At 40.2% G+C, this 20,791-nt stretch overlaps 1 protein-coding gene across 1 annotated transcript; it reads right to left on the bottom strand.

The window, feature by feature from the left end:
* Positions 1-361: 361 nt before the first annotated feature.
* Positions 362-20,128, bottom strand: pnp4b (purine nucleoside phosphorylase 4b). The gene is made up of 6 exons (XM_064339050.1): positions 19,843-20,128; positions 18,028-18,200; positions 13,476-13,579; positions 2,886-3,061; positions 1,866-2,056; positions 362-1,045 (listed from the first exon to the last, which is right to left on the bottom strand). The coding sequence occupies exons 1-6, from the start codon at positions 19,863-19,865 to the stop codon at positions 822-824; spliced, it is 891 nt and encodes a 296-aa protein (XP_064195120.1). The 5' UTR covers positions 19,866-20,128; the 3' UTR covers positions 362-821.
* Positions 20,129-20,791: the final 663 nt, after the last annotated feature.

Here is a 20,791-nt window from a genome sequence, read left to right as displayed (position 1 = left end):
ACACATTCTGCCACACTCTTTCAAACCCCCCCCCCCTCCCCCACAACTGTACATTATGTGGGAATACATCATTATCAGAAATTAAAACTGATGCCTCTTGGAGTTATATTGAGTGTTTGTTCCCTTATGACTAGCCTTGCACCATCTGAAGTCAGGTCAGGTCATTGTTGTAACTTTCATCTCAACCAATTAACTGGGTGAAATGAAAGAATAAAGGAACAGTATTTTTGTGTGGGTTACAAATAGAAAATGGCGAAGTAGAAATAGGGTGAAACCTGGCAGACTTTTGGGAGTAAATAGTTCACCACAAAAAAATCTGAAAAGTAACTGATCTGATCAACATACGCAGAACACAGCAGAATCATCTACACTTCTCTATATTTTAATTAAATAAATTATGTGGCTTTGGCTAGACAACCATATTGTGTATAATCAATATAAATGCATCCATTTTCTACATGTACAGTAAATCATTTTGTAATGTATGTGATCATGCATGCATGAAATTACATGTGAAAGTGGACACACAACTGATACACAGGTACCTTAATGCTAATACAGTATGTGCAGAATAATTTTATGTAATATCTGGAATATGTTTTATTTCATTTCATTTTTTTGCACTTTAATATATGCACTGTCTTCAACGTAGGCATACATGGATATCAGTATGCATGGGAAATTAGAGTTGCAGTTTGTCAGAGATGTGCATTGCATAAAGGTTGTTTTGGGGCATGAGGTGATTACAAGTAGACACCCTGCGAGGGCCTGCAAGGGGAGCAGGTTTTGAAATGTGGTGGGGGGTACAGGAAAGAGGCGTCCTAGTTGCTGTTAATCCCATCGACCTGATGGGAACGGGCAATGAGGGTGTTGAGGACCTTCTGCAGCATCTCCGCCCTCATCTTGCTGATGTGCAGCACCTCTTCATGGTTTACTTTCTCCTCGTGGTTGTAGTCCAGCGACACCTTGTTGGTGATGAGGGACAGTCCCAACACGCGCAGGCCGCAGTGCTTGGCCACTGTCACCTCGGGAACCGTGCTCATGCCTCAAGGGGGGAGGTAAGGGGGGGGGGGGGCGGGGGGGGGGGGGGCAGGTAGGGGGTGGGCATAAGAGAGGGGAGGCAGAGGGCAGGGGGATAGACAAGGGTGGAAGGAAAGGAGCTCTTAATTAAATGCCAGTCACCTGTATGGGGAAATACACCGCCAGGATCCCATTGCATCATTAATAAGCCGTCCATGTTTCCCAAGCCAGTCCCTGTTCTTGCTGTCAATACTTAATGAGATTGCTTCCCTCCCAGTGGGAGGTAACCATGTCATTATAAGTCAAGTGTCCCCAACATATAGCATAGTCTACTTAATGTATGCACCCTCATTCCTCATCGGGTCAAAGGTTACAGTTGTGTGACAAGGAGCAGTGTTGATTCACGTGACAGTAAAGTTGATGTGTTGGAATGGTTCACCAGTGAGAAATCTCAGTGAAATAGGGAGGGTCTACATTCAAGGGTCACCATTTGTCAGTTTGCCATGAATCTCAGTGCATCAGTTCGGTTTGCTAAAGATAGAATGTGTCTATTCTTCAGTATTGATTTCTCCTCTGCTAATTAGTGTCATTCTCCTCTGCTCTGAAGCAGATAGCGCTGCTCTAGCAGCTAGTGTCAGATCATTTATTAATGAGACCAAGGAGATACAAGGAGGGACCAATTAGAATGCTTATGGACCCAATGGCAAAGGAAGAAGGGACAGAAGAAATGTCATGTGAGAAGAACCTCTCTGAGCAGGCAGTGGGAGTTCCCCCTCACTGCGCTAAAAGACCTCTCGCTCATTTCAGGCTAGCGCTCCATGCTAAAAAGGCAGTCAGGGTCTCACCCACGGAGTCGCTCCCTAGAATCTGCAGCATGCGGGCCTCGGCGATGGTCTCAAAGTTGGGCCCACTGACCATGCAGTACACGCCCTCCCGAACGAAGTCAGAGTAGCCCAGCTCGGCGCTGATGTCCAGGGCCAGCTTCCGCAGGTCTTTGCTGTAGGCGTCCGACATGCATGGGAATCGGATCCCAAACCTTAAAAAAAAGCACCAGATTCTATGTATTTGTTGTTTATTTGAAAGGGACAGATACGAATAGACATATACATTGTAAGAAACAATGTACATTTTTCAAAATCAAAAAAAAAAATTAAAGACATTTTTCAGTGTTTTTGTTATTAAGGATTATTGTTCCTAAAAAGATGTGTCCCAATTATCCACATCCTAGCCATTACAAAACTAATTCTATAGTCACTTAACAATTTCTTGGTTGATTTTGGGATAATTGTCTTAGTGAAAGATCCATTTGTGACCAAGTGTGAGCTTCCTGGTGAGGGATACCACATTTATTGCCAAAATGTTTTAGTCCTGGCTGTAACTGATTATTTCATTAACCCTACAAAGATCCGGACCAGTACCCATAACATCAAATTAAAAACAAAGACTGTATGAACTTGTTAGTGCTTGTGTATGGTGTCCTTTATGAGGCTGAGGGAGTAACACCATTAACCCATAATTTATTATGCACAGTTAATTGATAAGTAATACATAACCTATCCGTTACATTAGCGTTAAAACAAAGGTACTTGGCAGTGTAGTATAATGGATATGAAACTGGCCTTATAACCTACGAGTTGCAGATTCGATACTCGGGTAGGATGTTGCTGTTGTGCCCTTGTGCGAGGCACTTAGCCTGCATTGGTTCAGTATATATCCAGCTGTATAAATGGATGCAATGTAAATGCTGAAAAGCATGTACAAAAGCATGTAAAGAACCTTTAAAATATATATTTTTTTGGTGTGGTTGCATGCGGCTCAGTGCCACAGGCAGTGTGGTAAACCCGCTCCCGGCGCCCGGAGCCTACCGCTCATCATTGGGTCCGCACAGTGGGTGCTGTCCTGCGAAGCCCGGCAAGTTAATGTGGTCCTTAATGATCATGATGTCTCCCACTTTGAAGTCCTGACACAGGCCTCCTGAAGCATTCGTCACAATGATAGTCTCCACTCCCATCAGCTTGAATATCCTCACGGGGAATGTAATCTAGGAGAGCCAGGCACGTCAGACAGTTGGGAACACGCTCCGTTCATTCTAAAAGGTTCTCATCTTAAAGAGATTGTTAAGATATAATTTTGGTTTTGGTGTATGTTTTGCAATTGACCAAAATGGGTTTTGTGTGCAATGAAGCATATGCAAGATACTTACCAAAGTTTTGACACCCTGCAGGCTTTATTTGGTTTGGGATAAGGGCATCCACAAAAATATGGTTTAAAGGAAGAAAATACACTTAAGTCCAAAGCAGCTTGTACAGCAATTCTAGGTTTCTAGAGGCTATACATATGGACACTTTAATTCTATAGCATGGTTTCACAATTATAATCTATACACAATTATTAAATAAATCTATATTTTTCTAAAAAATTTGGATCATTTGTTGTGCTCTTGAGTGCAGTGGTCTCAGGTTGAACTAGTCCCAAATTAAAATTTATTTAAAAAAAATATATAATCAGGCTATATAAACCCACAGAACCTCTGGAGGCATAACATCAATGCAGAAGCTACTTTACAGTTACTTTAAACGTATTTTCTTTCCTTAAACTACAAACATGCAAATGCCCCATTACCAACCATTAGCTTATAGGTTGTGAGAAACTTTAAGTAACTAAAACATCCTTCACCATGAACATCTGTCTGGGCCAATAGAAAGCATATACTAAAACAGAAATAATATACTTTTAACCCAGAAAGTAAACTATGTACCCCTTTAAGGGAGCTAGTTACTTGGATGGTGTCCAGGGAACAAGAATGACAGTGTAGGTTTGTTTCTATTATGTTTTTGGAGTTTGAAAGATGGGATTTGAACAAAAGCAAAAAAAAAAAAAAGAGAGAGAGAAAAGCCCATTTTTTATCCGCTAAATCCATACTGTTCCACAAAGTTGTAGCTTCAATAAGTCAGAGCCTTCTTGCTCTCTGATTTACAATCGTGCCCTGTAACCGAATGTGACTGGCAATGCCAACCAGCTCCAGCCATCGAGGAGTAATTGAAAAGGCTCTCAGTTATGAATGAGATAAATATAGGATTGTACAGGAGCCCATTACAGGATCTGTCACGGCGTAGGGGTATGAATAATGCACTCCCCTGCCTCAGTATAGAGCAGCTCAATAGGGATGTCATACCTTGTCAGCGGCCCTTGGACTGACAGGCCCTGGGCGACGTGTGAAACTGCCAACAATGGGCCTGACAGCACAAAGCCAGGGAGTGTGACTGTGGGGGGTAGGGGGGTGTTGGAGGTTAGCTGATAAACTGACAAGCAAAGGTGTATTTTAGGTTTAGGGTGGCCCACATTTTACTGCCGGGCTTCCTTGAAGCTTTTAAAATTTTATCATAATAAACTGTGAGGATTAAATATTTTATCCGCGGAATGTTGGGGAGACAGGGGGATGGAGACACTAAAGCCTCATAATATAATTTTATATCAGTGTTCAGGGCTGTTATGCTCATGCTACTACAGGAGTGCAAGCTCCTGATCTGCAGAGAGGCACATCACTTAATGATGACAACTGGCAATCTGTAGCTGCCTGGTGAACGGCTAGGGAGCACTGAGGTACCGCTGCTAACCCAGGGAAGGCTGTCTGACTGAAAGTGATCCTATAACCCAGTGTGGGCTCCTTAGGGCTTTTCACGCTGAACATGAAAAAAAATTTAACCCTGGAATAAGAAGGCTCTTAGAAAGGTGAAGTTTCACACAGGCATAATTCATAAGCATGATAACACCAACCTTAGACCAGGGCTTAGCTGACCCTGCTCCTGAGCTGCTTTAGCTCTGACATTTTGGGGATATCTCCAGAAGTAACCCAAAACATGGTGCCAAAATAGTCACTGACAAATGGGGTCAGGCTTATCATATGGCACTATTAGACCTCATTTGAACACACTCATGATTATGTGTTTGTCTTTCCATCTCCAACTCTGCTCTGCTAAGTGCACTGCATTTCTCTGCTTGCCTCCAGTCTAGATAAACAGATACTGTATCTGTACCTGTTTTCTTTTTGAATATGTCATTATTTTTTGATCGATCATTACATGAAGCGAAATTGACAAGGTTACAATACAAAACCAATATATGCCCGTAATTCTAACACCCTGCCAGCCAAAGCTAATGCTAGCTTGCTTAATATTAGCAACCCACTAGCTAGCCGACAAGCAGCAGACCATAACGGTATTTGGTGTGTACGTGCAACTTGATTTTCTCTGTAATTATGACTGAATTATAGTCAACTTGTGTAGAGGAGACTTGTTAGCAAGTATCAGCTAATATTACCTCTCTGATCTTTCCAGTATAAAATTGCTTAAAATTACCCTGCTGAAAATATCATCTTAAAACAGACTAAGCTGGTTTAAGATGTGTTTTCGACACTTATTTCTGGTCAACATACTATTCACCAGTTGACCAGCCAGTATAGTAAACCAGTTAACCAGTTGACCACCTGCTTACTCTACGTGCTTAACCAGCTTTGTCTGGCTAGAGACAAGCTTTGACCAGCAGCAGACCAACTACAACCAACTAGCAGTGTCAAAAAAACTAGGTCTTAAGTTCCAGGAAACAGAAATCTGTGAATTCTTTGCTGATGTGTTGTTTTGATACTTTTTTTTTTTACATTCAAAGAAGGCCTAGAAATAATTTTAAATGATTCTTCAAAAAAAAAAAAAAAAAAAACAAACAAAAAAAAACCTATAAAAGCCTGTGCCAAAATGGACTTTCTTTCTTTCCCCCTTGGCTAAACGCCAGGTTTTCAGTGTGCGCGGTTAACTGGGTGTTAACAACCTAAGTCCAGTGAAATCCTTTCTACATAATATTTCTATAAAATGATAATAATATGTAAACTTTTGTACAGGTAAGGTAAGCTAAGTTGAAAATGCCAAAGCATTACCCCTATTCTGGATAGGGAGAAAGCAATACGCTTTTTTCTTTTCCCAAAAATGAAGCGACCTAAAAGAAATGAGTTTTATTTCCGGAGCCCATGGGCTCTGCAATACTACCATAACCCATACAGTTAGTATTTACAGTGCTCCTTTTCACCTGGAGCAGAACGAGGTGGATCATTAAGTAGGCCGACCGTTAGCGAGCGACAATTAAATAGCTTTCAAGCTTAGACATGTTATTACATATTGAATTATCTTCAGGTTTAACTATACAGTCGTAAAGCATAGTTTATGTTGCTTTCTTTCGTTTTGCCTGGTCGTGTAAGGATACTGCATGGGACAGTTTGCTTTAACTCCAACCTTGCTAGTGAAGAGGAACGGTTTACATATGACCTGTTTTACGTATATGAATATTAATGAGTGCAGGATACACGCCCACCCTGTCCTTGTCTGCCAAACAGGTCACAATAATTAATAGTTTTTATTATAATTTATTACTTAATTTTTTTTAATGATTATGTATTACAAGTTATAATTAGATTAAAATGTTGAAAGTAATATTAAGAAGACAATCTATTGTCAGTTCTGGGCAGCATAACCACATTTAGAATCCAGTTTCCTGGACCTGTAAACCACCTTAAACCAGCTTTTATTCAGCAGAGTGCTTTATTTAAAATTTTAGTTATTACTCATTTTCATGGTTAATGAATTTGTATATCATTATCAACATATCAGATAGTAATCTTACAATTCCTCAGGCAATTTCATTGTTTGTTGATTTATAATCATGGATCCAATCAGTAATAAGCTTTGCTAATGGATGTTAGCTAGGGCTTTGGGGTGCAGATATCAGTCCTGAACCCAGAGTGCTAAAGCTTAGCCCTGGGTAAACAAATGCAGAGGGAGGTATGCTAACTCTGGGTCATTTTAGCCTGGGAACTAAAAGCTTTAAACAGGTTGGGCCTGGACATTTTAGTTTACTGAACACATAGACTCAGGTTCTAATAAAACAATTGTCTCCTCTCAGTTTGAAGGGATTTGAGGCACTGTCTGTTTTTTAAACATGACTGACCATAATTTCTGCATTTGGAGCCCACTGGATCTCAAGCAGTGACAAGGCTGTGCAAAAATTCCCTTCATCTTGCCATACCTCTTGCACAGAATCATTTATTAGCCATTTTAATTTCTGATTACTGATACAATCTCACCATTAGCCTTCTGCATTATTAAAATGACCCCAGGTATGAGTAGTTGGTGGTGGTGGGCCATGGGGTTCGATTCTGTGTCCCTCAGCACACAGTAAGTTATGAAATCCTAATTAGCGGCAAAACCAAAGTCATGTTGGGAGAAAGTAGATACTGACCTGCAGAGCAATAATTGGCGAATGAGTCTGAATGCCAGATGAATCCCCTCTCTCACAGTCCTCTCCCCTGACCCTTCCCCCCAATAAGGAGAGCCGTCTAATGAATATTTCCCCTTGTAATACAGAAGAAAGGAGCTCAAGTCTCCTGTGTTTCCTTTGTTAAAGCACGAAATGCCCGGAGGTGGCCTTTACAGACAGAGCACAGGGCAGTGCATCCCAAAGGACTGCTGACAGAGCTGGCCCATGGTGACCTAGAGCAGTCTTTCAATCCTGCTGCAGAGAAGACCAGTGATGAGCTGCTCCATCACAGTCACTATCTGATTAAGCCTGCTCCCAGACTCCTCAGAACATCTTGAGGGAGTGCGGCTCCCTTTGTCACGTGGTATGCTGGAGGACTAATAATGCAAAAGGTCTAATTAACCTTCTTGATACATCTCTGCTCTGGTGAAGAGATTGGACAACAAATTGAAAACATAGCTGAGGCTACAGATGTGAAAGGCTAGTGGCTGTTGTCAGAGAAACGTGGCTGTAGTTCATATCCCTTAATCTGAACACAAGCAATTTTTCATATTTGCTAGGATTGTGTGAGGATAAATCGAGGTATGATACAGTGTTGTATTTTAAATACAGTGCATACAGTAAGTAGGCATTGTGATACACTACTGAATGTTCTATAAGAAAAGTGTTTGCCATTCTCTGAATAAAAGGGGCTCTTGTGCTGTAATGTTCATATTAAAATGAAAGATTGAATAGACATGAAATAACACATGTAGATGTACTATTACTCAGAGACAGTGTGAAATAATTTTAGTAGATTTATTGTTATCAGTTATTCAACAGGTACTCAGAGAGAGCACGGTCATTCAACTGCAAATGCCATGTCCACGTTGTGACATGAACAGCTGTAGCTTGGGATTCTGCCAGTGGATTATATGGAATTGTGTGCGTGTGTGTGTGTGTGTATGTATGTGTGTCACACCAAGTGAAATCATGGTGTGATGCCAAAATGCACTCAATGTCGAGAGAGGGGAGGCAGGCAGGGCTCTGTAACCAGAGTTGGATTGGCTGGGGGTAAATTTAGCCTGAATTGATTTTTTCCCCCCTCCTTTCTCGAAAGCATCATGACTTGGAGCAGCAGCCGATGACAGAGGTGTGATAGAGTAGGACATGTCTGCACCATCCAATCCCTCTTAAATTGCGTGTGGCTTGTTTTATGTCTCCTCTTAAAGTCTTCAAATGCCATACAAACACTTGAATTTAGTCTACTTTAATGTGACGAAGCACTCAGATGGCTAAAGCCTTGATAAGGAATGCTGGCCAACTCTTCAGAAAACCTGAGGCAAATACGCCAATGAAAGTGATTTATGTTTGTGCCTTTGGTCCCTCTCACACCACTTTACAGAGAGGCAGGGGGGGAGGGGTGGAGGAACTGACCTCATCCACCTCCAGTATGTGCTGTGTTCAATGATGCATGGCAGCCATCTTGTCAGGGGCAGGGGACACCCCAACTCTTTCTTCTAAGAATCATGGGATCTCATGTGACCCAAAGTTAATCACATCCTTAACTATGTTCTCCCTGTTTTTTCACTTGGTCATTTATTTCCACATGGTCCGGAACAAAGACTCATTGTTACCCTTCTGAATAAATGGCAGCAACAATAGGTTTCAGTTTCAATGAGAACAGTAGTGTAAGTCAGTGTCTAGGTGTCAGTTGAATTGCTAATTCCGTTTCTTTCAGCCAGTTACTCGCTCAACCAATTAAAAATCCAAAGAAAAAAAAAACTCAGAAAGAAAAATATTGTTGATTGTCTTGATTGATTGGAAGCGGACGTGATAGGTAGTTTCATTAACATGTAATTTCATCTATGCAACATTTTAAAGAGAGGTGAATAAACAGCCCCCACGAACGCCGGCGATTATTAACGGCAACTTTGATTGCTTAAGCAAAATCAGCAGGTTGCTGGTCAGCAGCTAAGCTAGGATTGAATATTTCCCACATAGGCTACATAACGTTTTATTCAGCGGCAACTGGTGAGCTGAAAATTGGTGGGGCACAAAACTTTACTTTAAACTAATCATTGATCTCAACCTGTTTTCATTATTAGCCTTATTTTCCTTTATAATCAAGTGTGCCAACAATCGGATTAATCAAATGACAAGTAGCCTAACACACAGCGTCTTCATACCGTGTTAGGGGGATTAAATCATAAATTCAATTTATCCATTAAAAATCCGTTTTAATCACCAAGTAGTCTACATTTAACAAATAACATACACCAGTCTGCTATCTACTATGTTAGCTCTCAGAATAACCAGCAAAAACAAAACCTGCACTTCAATTGTGTTTACAATCTATCTTACGCATTGCAAATATTTGCCATGAATACGAGTACGGAGAAAGAAGTGTATCCGCAAATAATGTTGATTAAAAATGTGCGCAATTTCGTACTGCAAATGAAAATAAACGTAGGCTATACGGCCTAGGCTACTCTCTAAAACTGCCTATTTGGGGAGAGCTGGCTACATATGATAGTATTGAGTAGCCTATTTTGTGGATTAATGGTTTTGATACTCAAGGAAAATCAGGGGAAGATTCCGCCACTGCTTAGCGATTAAAACTAATTTTTCTAAATCGCATTTGTCATTTAATCTCCCTAACACAATGCGAAGAGGCTGTGTCCCTTTCCATTTGATTAGTCAGATGTTTGCATGCTTGTTAATCACTGAAAATTAATTCAAACAGTTTGAGATCAATGATTAGTTTAAAGGAAAGTTTTGCAGTATAAGAAAGATGGATAAAGGAGGAAAAAGTAGCCCCTTTCCCACTGCAGGGCCGAACGGTTCTGAGCACGGAGAGGAACGGTTCCAATGGTGTTTCCACCTGGAAATGGTTTGGCGCGGAACGATTACAAACCGTGCCCAGCACGATATTTTCGGCACGGTTAGACAACCGTACTCAGTGCAGCAGAACCGTTCGTGTGGGCAGGCTTAATGACGTATTCACTGATTGGTTTCACATTACGTCAGTTTTGTGCCTCCGCATACGGTCTCTTCACGTCGTCTTCGGTAAGCTAGGTCAGTGGAGAAGCTAATATAAATAAAAATCGTATTCCATCATAGCAACAAGATAAACCCGGCAATAGCCATGAGATATACAGCAGTGAAAACGCTGCTCACTGAATAACGAAATAAACGGGACAAAGTTTTAAAAAATGATACCATGTCATTCTACAGTCAATAGCCTATCTGGGACTAAATATTGAATAGGCTAAATAGGCTACATAACCTTACCATTGGATTTACGCGTAGAGATGTCCCTTTTGAGACCGAGTGGTCATATATTGTCTTGGACTATCCATTTGTGAAATATATTTCGCGCATTTTGATGCCTGCATACATTCAAAATAGCTGTGCATAATACCACACGTATCGTTTACTGCGTTGTTGCCGTTTTTAGTACAGTCTGGCTTGATTGACAATTAATTTATTCAGTAGGTGAGAGTATAAGCTTTCTAACAATGTATAGCATGTCTAATTTTGCTTTTGGAATAGCGTTTTATAGGTCAGCGTAACCGCTTATCTTCGCGTTCACTTACGCATTAAGACGCTGCACCTAACGAAACGTTGTTAACGATTTTTCGTAATTTCTTGGAAAATACTATTATTATTGAGGAATTCTGGGCATAGCTGAGCCGTATATTTGCTGATAGACCTATCTGACATCGTTTTCTGGAGCAAAACAGAAGCGGATTGAACTCGTTGATTTACTGTCTCTGAACACAGATAGAAATATTTCGGTTATACACGTTATTTTTGGATTGAGAGTCTTTAAATAGGTTAATGATATTATATAATGTGGATATTTCACACTGTAATGTAAGCGTTAGTTAGCAGATTTTTAAATGCATGCAACAGTGATGGTCAGTGGAGGATAGCCTACGCTAAAAAGAAAAACCAAAAACAGACCAAAATACACAGAATCCTCGTCCGTTTCGTCAACCAACGAAACATAACATAACAAAAACAAAACAGTATGGGGAGCGACAACAACAACTGGCGCATATTACATTCACAATGGGACGCCGTCGCTGATCCACTTGCTGTCCTCACTAGATACTTCCTAGTCCTGGTTTTAGCAGCCCGACGGTGGAAACAGAAACCGTAACCGTTCCCACGAGTACTGAGCAGCGCGGAACGGCACGGGGTAGCCCTGGTAACGGTTCGGCCCTACAGTGGAAAAGCGGCAAGTGAGGACAAGAGGAGGAGGACCGATTATTTTCGTGGGTAAAAAAATGCTTCTCAGCATTAATGACACTCAATAAACTTGAAATATATGATGTAAAAGCTTGCATCAATAGTATACATTCTTTTGAAAACATTGTTTTCCTGAATTACAATTATTCGCACAATACATTAAAGATACAACTATTCTGAGCTGAGACATTCATTGGTTTGTACCTTATTTCACCCACCTCCCACTGGATCTCAGGGTTCACCCACCTCCCAAATCCCAATTTAATCCTTGTCTATCATGTGTTGCTATCTAATAATAGTAAAAATGCATCTGTAAATGAGCTTCTGTAAATGCATCGTAGAAACAATACAACAGTGTGTTGGCATTAAAAATAAAATGTACTTTTGAATACTTAAGTTTTTTTAAAAGCAATTACTCCAGTACTTTAACTCAAGTAAAAATTTGTCTGAACAACTTTCACTTGTAGTGGAGTAATATTTGACCAGGGGTATCTATACTTTGACTCAAGTAATGGAGTTGTGTACTTTGTCCAACACTGCAAATATGTATGTATGCCCTTGCACAAATCAGTGGACATTCATTTAAATGACAATTTACGAGACACAAGTTGAGAGATACTTTATTGGATAGTGACACGCATTTGTGACTCGTGTCTTATTCATGGAAAATGATACACGTGTATAATATTGAGACTAATCTCTCTCCGCAGAGTCCCCTCTGCAGTACCGTACAATGTGCTTCCGATTCGTCTTTACGGAATCAGCACTTCTCGCGCTGTTTTCAGCCTCCATCTTCAGGCCTCACAATTTTTGATAGTGACAAATAAAGCTAATAGCCTGTACAGGAGTAGATGTCAAGGGAAGAGCTTCCCATGAATTCCCTTGTCCTTGTTAAGTTACTGGGAGGCCCAAGGCCACTACAATCAGGGCACCCTTAAACTCTGCAGACCCCAAGGCTAATTTAAGCAAAGAGAAGCTGGGTGATAAATACGGCAAATATTGAGCCTTGCCTATGCTGTGCGTGAAAAGATTATAAATGAGAGGGACAGGATAGTAATATATTCAGACTGAAGATACGTATGTGGGAGATCAGTGAAGGGGACTGCTAGTTGCATCGCAGGGGGGAAAAACACCAGTGTTGTTTTTCTGTATTGCTTTATAGAATTCTATTTACATACTCTGTGAAAACCACAGAGTCCCATTTACATACTTAGTGAAAACCAGATTAGTCAATTTACATACTCTGTGAAAACCTCAGAGTGACATTTACATACTCTGTGAAAACCACAAAATTTGTTTGCATATTCTGTGGAAACTGCGGAACACCTTCAAAGACATCAATGGAAAAAGACTGCAGCTTTATCGGAATACTGATTCACTTTCAAGAGCCTCTTCTAACAAAGTCCATATAAGGTAAAGTCTCCATCAATACCTATACCCTTTGTGTGAATTAGATAAATGTTACTGCAGTGAAATAGCCACAGATTAACTATAAATCATTAGTGAACACAGCAAGCTAATGTAACCTCCAATATCAATGTCAGGAAAAATTCATTGGCTGTAACTAGATAGATAGTTATTTCTAACTAATTATCTATTTCACTTTGTAGCTGGAAAGATCTGGTCAATAAGCACTTAATTCCAACAACCAGTGAAGTACGGTATAGTACGCTACTTTTTTCCTTTTAGGTTGAAGGTAGACTGAGGCTTGTGATGATGTCCTCACGTCTGTAAGGAAGAGCACATGTGCTCTCACATAGTAAGAAGCACATTCTAGCTTCTTCTATTACTCCCAGTGTGCTGGGAAGAAGGTGCCATCAAGTATGGAAGTATGCAGAATGTATTTTAGGGCATGCAAATAAGCAAGATATGGCAATGCCTTACTATAGCTTTGTTTACTTTCAACAGTAACTTACCTTACACAATGAATATCCCTCGTAAAGGTGAAATCTTCCTTGCATGAAGACGCAGGATTTATCCTTAATGTGCCCAAACACCAAACGGCCTTCATGGCCAGGAACTGCAGAGAAAGAACACAGTGGGGAGTCAAATGAGGCTGTCCGAAGCCAAAACAGTACACAGCAGAAATTCAGAATGTGGGATTTTTGAAACAATGTTGTTTACACATTTTCCATCCAGAAGTTTCCATTTGAATCCAGTTGCTATCTTTCAGCCAATTAACAAATATTCTTCAGTGCATTTTAACTCCCATCTCAGTATTCCATTTTCATCATATCACCATGTTCACTTCACACACATACACACATGCCCACGCACACGCACGCACACACACACACACACACGCACTCATACATTCCAAGTTTTATGTCATGGATTATGGACACCTCTGTCCAGACCAGGTTTCATAGAGCAACCAGACATTTATAAGTATGTCTAATAGCTTTAAATCATGTTCCTTAATGCCGATTGGATCCACCTCCTTTCAGAGAGCATAACCAGAAATGCTTTTTAGAAGGGATGCACAATAATATTATGGTCTTACTGGTATTGGCTGTTTTTTTTGGATCATGGCCAATATGATGGGCTATGTGATCTCTGCAGAGATTCGCTTCCATTCAGCCACAAGAACATTAGTGAGGATGGGCACTGATGTTGGGCATAAGGACTGGCTAGCAGTCGGCATTCCAATTCATCCCAAAGGTGTTTGATGGGGCAGAGTTCAGGGCTCTGTGCATGCCAGTCAATTGAGTTAATGGACCTTGCTTAGTGCACAGGGGCATTGTCATGATGAAACAGGAAAGGACCTTCCCAAAACTGAAGTGCACAATTCTCTAGAATGTTATTGTATGTTGTACCATTAAGATTTCACTGGAACTAAAGCGCTTAGCCCAAACCAGGAAAAACAGCTCCAAACCATTACTCCTCCTCCACCAAACTTTACAGTTGGCACTATTCGGGCCAGTACAGTAGGCACTATGCATTCTGCCAAACCCAGGTTTTTCCGTCAGGCTGCCAGATAGTGAAGCATGATTCATCACTCCAGAGAACGCGTTGCCACTGCTTCAGAGTCCAATGGCGGTGTGCTTTACACCGCTCCAGCTGACGCTTGGCATTGTGCATGGTGTGACCGCATCGCGGCCGCAGCCGTTGTTGCTCCTAAACGTTTCCACTTCACAACAGCAGCACTTATAGTTGACTGGGGCAGCTCTAGCAGGGCAGAAATTTAACAAACTGTCGTATTGCAAAGGAGGCATCCTATCACAGTGCCGTGTTGAATGTCACCGAGGTCTTTAGTATTACCCATTCAATGTCAATGGAGATTGTGGCTGTATGCTTGATTTTATGCGCCTGCTAGCAATGGGTGTGGCTGACATAACCAAAACCACGAATTAGATGGGGTGTCCGCATAGTAAAACGTCCATGTTAAAATGTGTAAAATGTGTTAATTCAGCTCTTAACAGACGAAACTCTGGAATGTGGGACCAAATGCTCTCTATTAAGTGTTGAATTAACACAGGACATTTTACTATATACTTTTGGAAATATAGTGTACATACATTAGAGAAGCAATGCTTTTGATGTACCATGAATACTGCAAATCAAGTGAAAATATTATGCTCAGAAAGAAGCCCAAACACAAGCATAGCAGAGATCAAGTAGCTCTCTAGACTCATGCTCTCATAATATCTCAACTCATAAAATTTGTAATCTACTGCTCTTCTACTTATTCCACTTGGTTACAGTTTTGTGATATAATGTATAATAGAGTGGTATTGGCATCAACCAATATGATCAGACAAATATTAGCTATTGATATCTGTCTGAAAATTAATATATACTGCAAATCCCAAATCTTTGTGAAGGTGGGAGTTCATTCTCTTGCAGTATGAATTGACCCCTAATATGCAGAGGGGTCCGGGTCGGGATATCTGTTAAGCAAAGAAATAATAAAATGTAATAATCTCAGTATGTACTCACAAACACATGGAAAAACAAAGATTTTTTGTTGTTGTTGTTGTTGCTGAGCTGACCTAAGCTGTTTAACAGCTGTTCCATACCACCAGCTGACAATAAGTGAACATGTTGATTTATTCTTTACTAAGTGGCCATTATAACAGTCAAATGATAATATGCTCACAAAACAGCACAGCTCCCTTTTGTAAAACTATTTCACAAGGGGTGTGAAACTTTAAATGAGAAGGGAAAATAATGTTTAGTCATTGGAAATTATGCTAATTTAACCTTGGGCTCTGATTGGTGAGATTTGTTGGCTCCTAAAAATGCTGTGTAATGAGATATGGCCTGAATAATTACAGCTGTGTGTAGAGTGGCCATTTTTTTTTCTTCTGCAGGCACTGAGGGGGATCTTAGACTGCTGAAAGAATTTATTTGGTAAACACTGGAAATTAATGAGTAAACTGACATTTTAATGAACATGTCTTGATTTGCTGTTTCCAGACAACTTTATGATGCAAATAACAAATCGCACATCAATTACAAAGTCAACCTTATGAGCAGATTTGAAGTCAAACTCAAATCATCGTCCCAAATGTAGTATTATGCATGCTCTACCAGTCAAATCCGGTGTAATCATCAAATGATTGCAGAGATACATCTAGCTGGAATTAATACAACCAGGCAATACATCCTTTTGTGCACTTCATTTCCAACACAAGGACAATAACAAATCAATGCAGCTTCGAAATGATTTAATTTAATGCATGAATGGAAAATAAAAGTGCTAGACATGAACTGAATCTTTATTTTTGACGCATTATAATTCATACCTGCCTCTCATTAAATCTGGGACACAACTGGGACAGAACTAACATATTTATTGTGGTGACTAGAATTTGTAACATTTTAAATAATCAAAAATTTTAAATCTAAAAAGTGATTAATTTCAAGTTCGATTAGCAATCCATCTTAGTAACTTGGTCATTATTAGTAAGGTTAATCTATTTTGCTTCCAAAGAGTTCCACTTTGTTGCCAACTAATGCTTGATGGGGTCAGTGATAAACTGAGACAACAATTAGTGTTTGTAATTAAAAGGCTTTACTGAAGAGTTTATCAATAGTCTTCTCCTAACCAACAGTGACAAGCATAAATTAACAAGAGGATAAGGGTGAAGACACCAAAACTAAACGGAATCTGTAAATTGCATACCAATCCATTTTTTTTTACTACAACAGTTCTTAAAGATGTTATAAATAATTGTCTTTGAAATTAAGATAGGAACCTCAACTGGGCTACAGCTATTGTGAGTTATTTTATCATATGGAGGAACCACAGAAACACATGAAAACGTTTTTGTGAAATATAAATACAGATTTGTAAATACAGATTTGAAAGATTGCCAATCAGAAGTGGCTCTATGGATTGTAGGCCCTGCCACCTCAGGTCACCCCATCACTGCTAAATTACAGTCTGAGGGTCCCTGTCAATCAGGGCCCATGGTGTTCAGTCCTTTCTAGGGTGGCTTTCTAGTGACAACACCCTCCCCACCCGCCTGTTGACAGTTAACACTAAATTCTATGTACAAGAGAAAATTAACTAAAAAGGTCAAGGCACGGTTTATCATCCTAAATGATGCCAGTGAGTGCACCTAGTCTCCAACACACAATTCATTCCAAGCATTGATTCTGAAGATAATTTCTCTACAATTTGGCCACTCTACCTGCTATTCATGCATTATTGCCAAAATGTTTACATACTTAAAATATGGATTTAATAAGTTCCACATTGCACCACTAGACACAAAACTATACTTTTACATCTGTCATATCCAGGTTGTGGGGATAAGCACTTTTTCTATCACCATAACACACATGCTTCAGCGCAACTCCTGCATGCTGCTAATGTGATACCACTAATGTAGGATTTTGGTAAACTGTCACATACATGGCCGTTGTTGTCAATGCCATTTCTGATTCGTGACCTCATTAATGTCCACACAAAAAATGTGGAAACCGTTGGAAGAAGCTTTTTTTTTAGCAGGGCTGGCATTAAATGTTGTGGATCTTCAATAATCAATTTATGATATGAAATGTATTTATGCATTATACAAAAATACAAGTAAGAAAATACATTCTTCATATTTTCACAAAGGAACTTGAATTTTGTGTTGAATTTCATATGGTGGCTTAAATGGAAACACAACCCAACACAACATCATCATTTCTGCACACATACAAATCAACATTGACCTTCTGCACTGTTTTCACAATCGCCACAAAACATTACATAGTTGTGCCATTTTATAAACACTATAAATAGAACAAAACCTTTCCTTGTATAGGAGCACACACATACCAGAAAAAGGAAACTGGCAAGTATGTAGCAGATGCTAAGCCACAGATGGAGAACATGTGACCAGCAGCATACACACACGCGTGTACTTGCAAGCACACGCTTATACGCATCCAAGCAGGCATGTTCACACTTGCACACCACATACTGCACATGCACAAATGCACTGGGGTGGACGCCTTTGATTAAATGCTTACCTGTGCTCACGGGGAAATTGGGGATCTCTTTGTAATGGAAGGTCTGCTTGTTGAGGACACAGTCAGCCAGGAGGCCTAGCCCCGACCCGCAGATCACAGCAATTTTTGGCCGGTGTCTTGTCTGGCTCAGCAGCCATTCTGTAGTCAGCTTGTAGTCTTCAAACGAACAGCAGCTTCACATGAGATAGGAAAAGCATATCAGGGGTCTAGGTCTAGAAGGGTCTGATAAATCTGGAAGATCATAACCATTTTTTGCTTTGGGATCTTGAATCTGCTATCTATAAACTGCAGCCAAGAGATAACCTGCTCATATAGTTCCAGATATAGATATAGAATTTCCAAGAAATAAGGAACAGAGTTAGAGACTGTGCTCATGAAAGAGCTGAGTTACTTGGTTTTATGGCCTGTCCTCTCCTAGTTATTCTAACAGAAAATGTACAGACAATGCAGTGAAAAACCAGTGAAGCATGGCTATATAAATAGGAAAACACAGGAACGTTTATTTAGCATGAGATTGGTGTTTCTTCCAGCAGTTTTGAAACGGAGGCCCAGGGATTTGTATTTATAATGAAACAGCTCCAATTATTGTTAGCCACAGAGAATAGTTTTGCATTACTGTCATTCTCAGTCAAATCTGGTTTCATTGTTAAATTGAATCCAAAAATTGTCAATATGCTTTCTGGAGACAGGTCTGAAAATGCCTTTGTGTGGGAGGCCACTGTAGCAGTCTATACTGTAATGACCATTGCTCACCAATTTTAGCTGATTACAGGTTGACTTCATTCCTGTTTTAACAGGGGTCTGGGGAATTTCCATTGGACTTGTACATGTGAAGACTCACGTGCACACACTCCCATGCATGGACTTTAATGCACACTCACACTCGAACACGCACAGAATTAAAAGGAACTAAAGTACTCAATCCCCAATGCTACCTTCTACGCTATAGCTCTTCACCTCCACTCACTTCTCTGTCTACTTCCATTATCTAACAGGCTCATATCTAAATCAAATACTGCTGATGTTTTGAATTTTGGTAGGCTTTTGTTTATAATATATCAATATGCCTCAGCTTCCCACAGCTCACTGATGTTGTTCTCACATGAATTTGACTCTTGGAATGCAGGCCCATTCGATTAATACAGGCATACAGCATACAGGTTTATAACATTATGACCCATGGCTTACTTTATGTTTTGTACGTATACATCGGAACACTTGTCTGCCTTATCTCTCTTTCCTTTAATATTTAAAAGGGCAGTTCACCCAGAAATTAAATTAAAGTATTTTTCCGCTTGCACAGAGATGTCTGAGGCCGCTTGACCTGATACAACAGAGATGTGCATTACAAAGACTCAACAGCAACGTCTCTATCCAAATATAATGCCACGATTACTCACAAACATCCTCGGAGCTTAATTTGTCCACGGTTTCATTTCTTCTACCGAAGTATGCCAGTTGTATATATCCGAGCAAAGTCTTGTGCAGGCGGACTAGTATGAAAAGCCTGTCAAATCTCAGCAAAACTATCTGGATGGATAGATAGTACTCTGGGCAAGTGGAATCATACCTTGATCTATAGAATAAACTAGCCAAACTGTGTTTGTGATTAAAAAATATTCCACTCATACCCATTTCCATTAGTTTGTCAAAGTTACAGTTATCCTTTACTTCCAGCCCCTATCAGTCATCCAGGTGATCTCTGTACGGGTGCAAGCTTGGTGCCTTAGTTTACTGTTAAAATAAATGTGAGAACTTGGCTGAATGCAAAATCTTTAAAAGAGAGTATATTTTTTAAAAATATATTTAGTTTACCATGCATTTCCTCTAGTGTGCATGATCCAGGCTGTGGTCCTGTGCAGTTGGAGAGCAGCTTCGCAATAAACACGTATTTGCTAAGATAAGAGATAAGAGCGCCCATGGTCATCGTAAACCATGTCGCCGTCAAGCACTGGGCCACTTTTCATTGGCTGGGTTTGAGGTGGAACACTAAAATTCGTGTGACATTCTATGGAAAAAAACAATGGTCACATGGGCATCGCAGCGTTCCTCCTACACATGAAAGGACTGGTGTTACGTGTCCAGAAGAACGTTGTAGTATGTGGCCATTTTGCCCCTGTATTTAAGTTACTGTACGATAACGGCTAAAGGTTATTGACCTAGCCGAAGCAAACAATGTCAAGGCACTGGTACAAAGCTGCAAATATGTACAATCTGCAAAGGGGAGGGTAGGATTCATCAGGAAAAACTCAGCAGGGAAAAACAATCAATCCAGGGTTCCTTTAACCCTTTGTGGTGTTCTGCTATACTCCGTTTCACTGCTGTCACTTTTGAAAGCCTGATGAAGGTGTTCTTAAGGATCTGATGCTGCCGATCGATGTTGAAGCTCCACAGGTCCCGCCTGTCAGGGGCTGCATATTTCAAGCAGAGGAACAGTCTAAAAAGGGCCACTGGTGGATAGAGTGCCTGATTACACCTGACACCACATATCTGAGGGGACTTAGTCACAACAGGTGTGTCACCATACTGTATGATTACAAAATGAAAATTGTCTTTGTGAAAATATTGTTCCACATGTGTAATGCAAAACCTTTAGCAATACATTGTAATTTAATTTCCTGGAGATAGTAAAGTGTACTGTACAAGAAAAATAATAACTGAATATGTTTGCAATCCTCATAATAGATTGATTATAATATAATAGTGGATGTATTCTGCATAATTACAGCCTAATCCCCGTCAGATACCACTGTAGGAGATTATT

Source organism: Anguilla rostrata, chromosome 1 (genome assembly GCF_018555375.3).
Source record: "Anguilla rostrata isolate EN2019 chromosome 1, ASM1855537v3, whole genome shotgun sequence".
In the NCBI taxonomy this organism is placed as follows: domain Eukaryota; kingdom Metazoa; phylum Chordata; class Actinopteri; order Anguilliformes; family Anguillidae; genus Anguilla; species Anguilla rostrata.
Note: the sequence above shows the minus strand (reverse complement) of the source record. Positions and strands in the feature narration are given on the sequence as shown.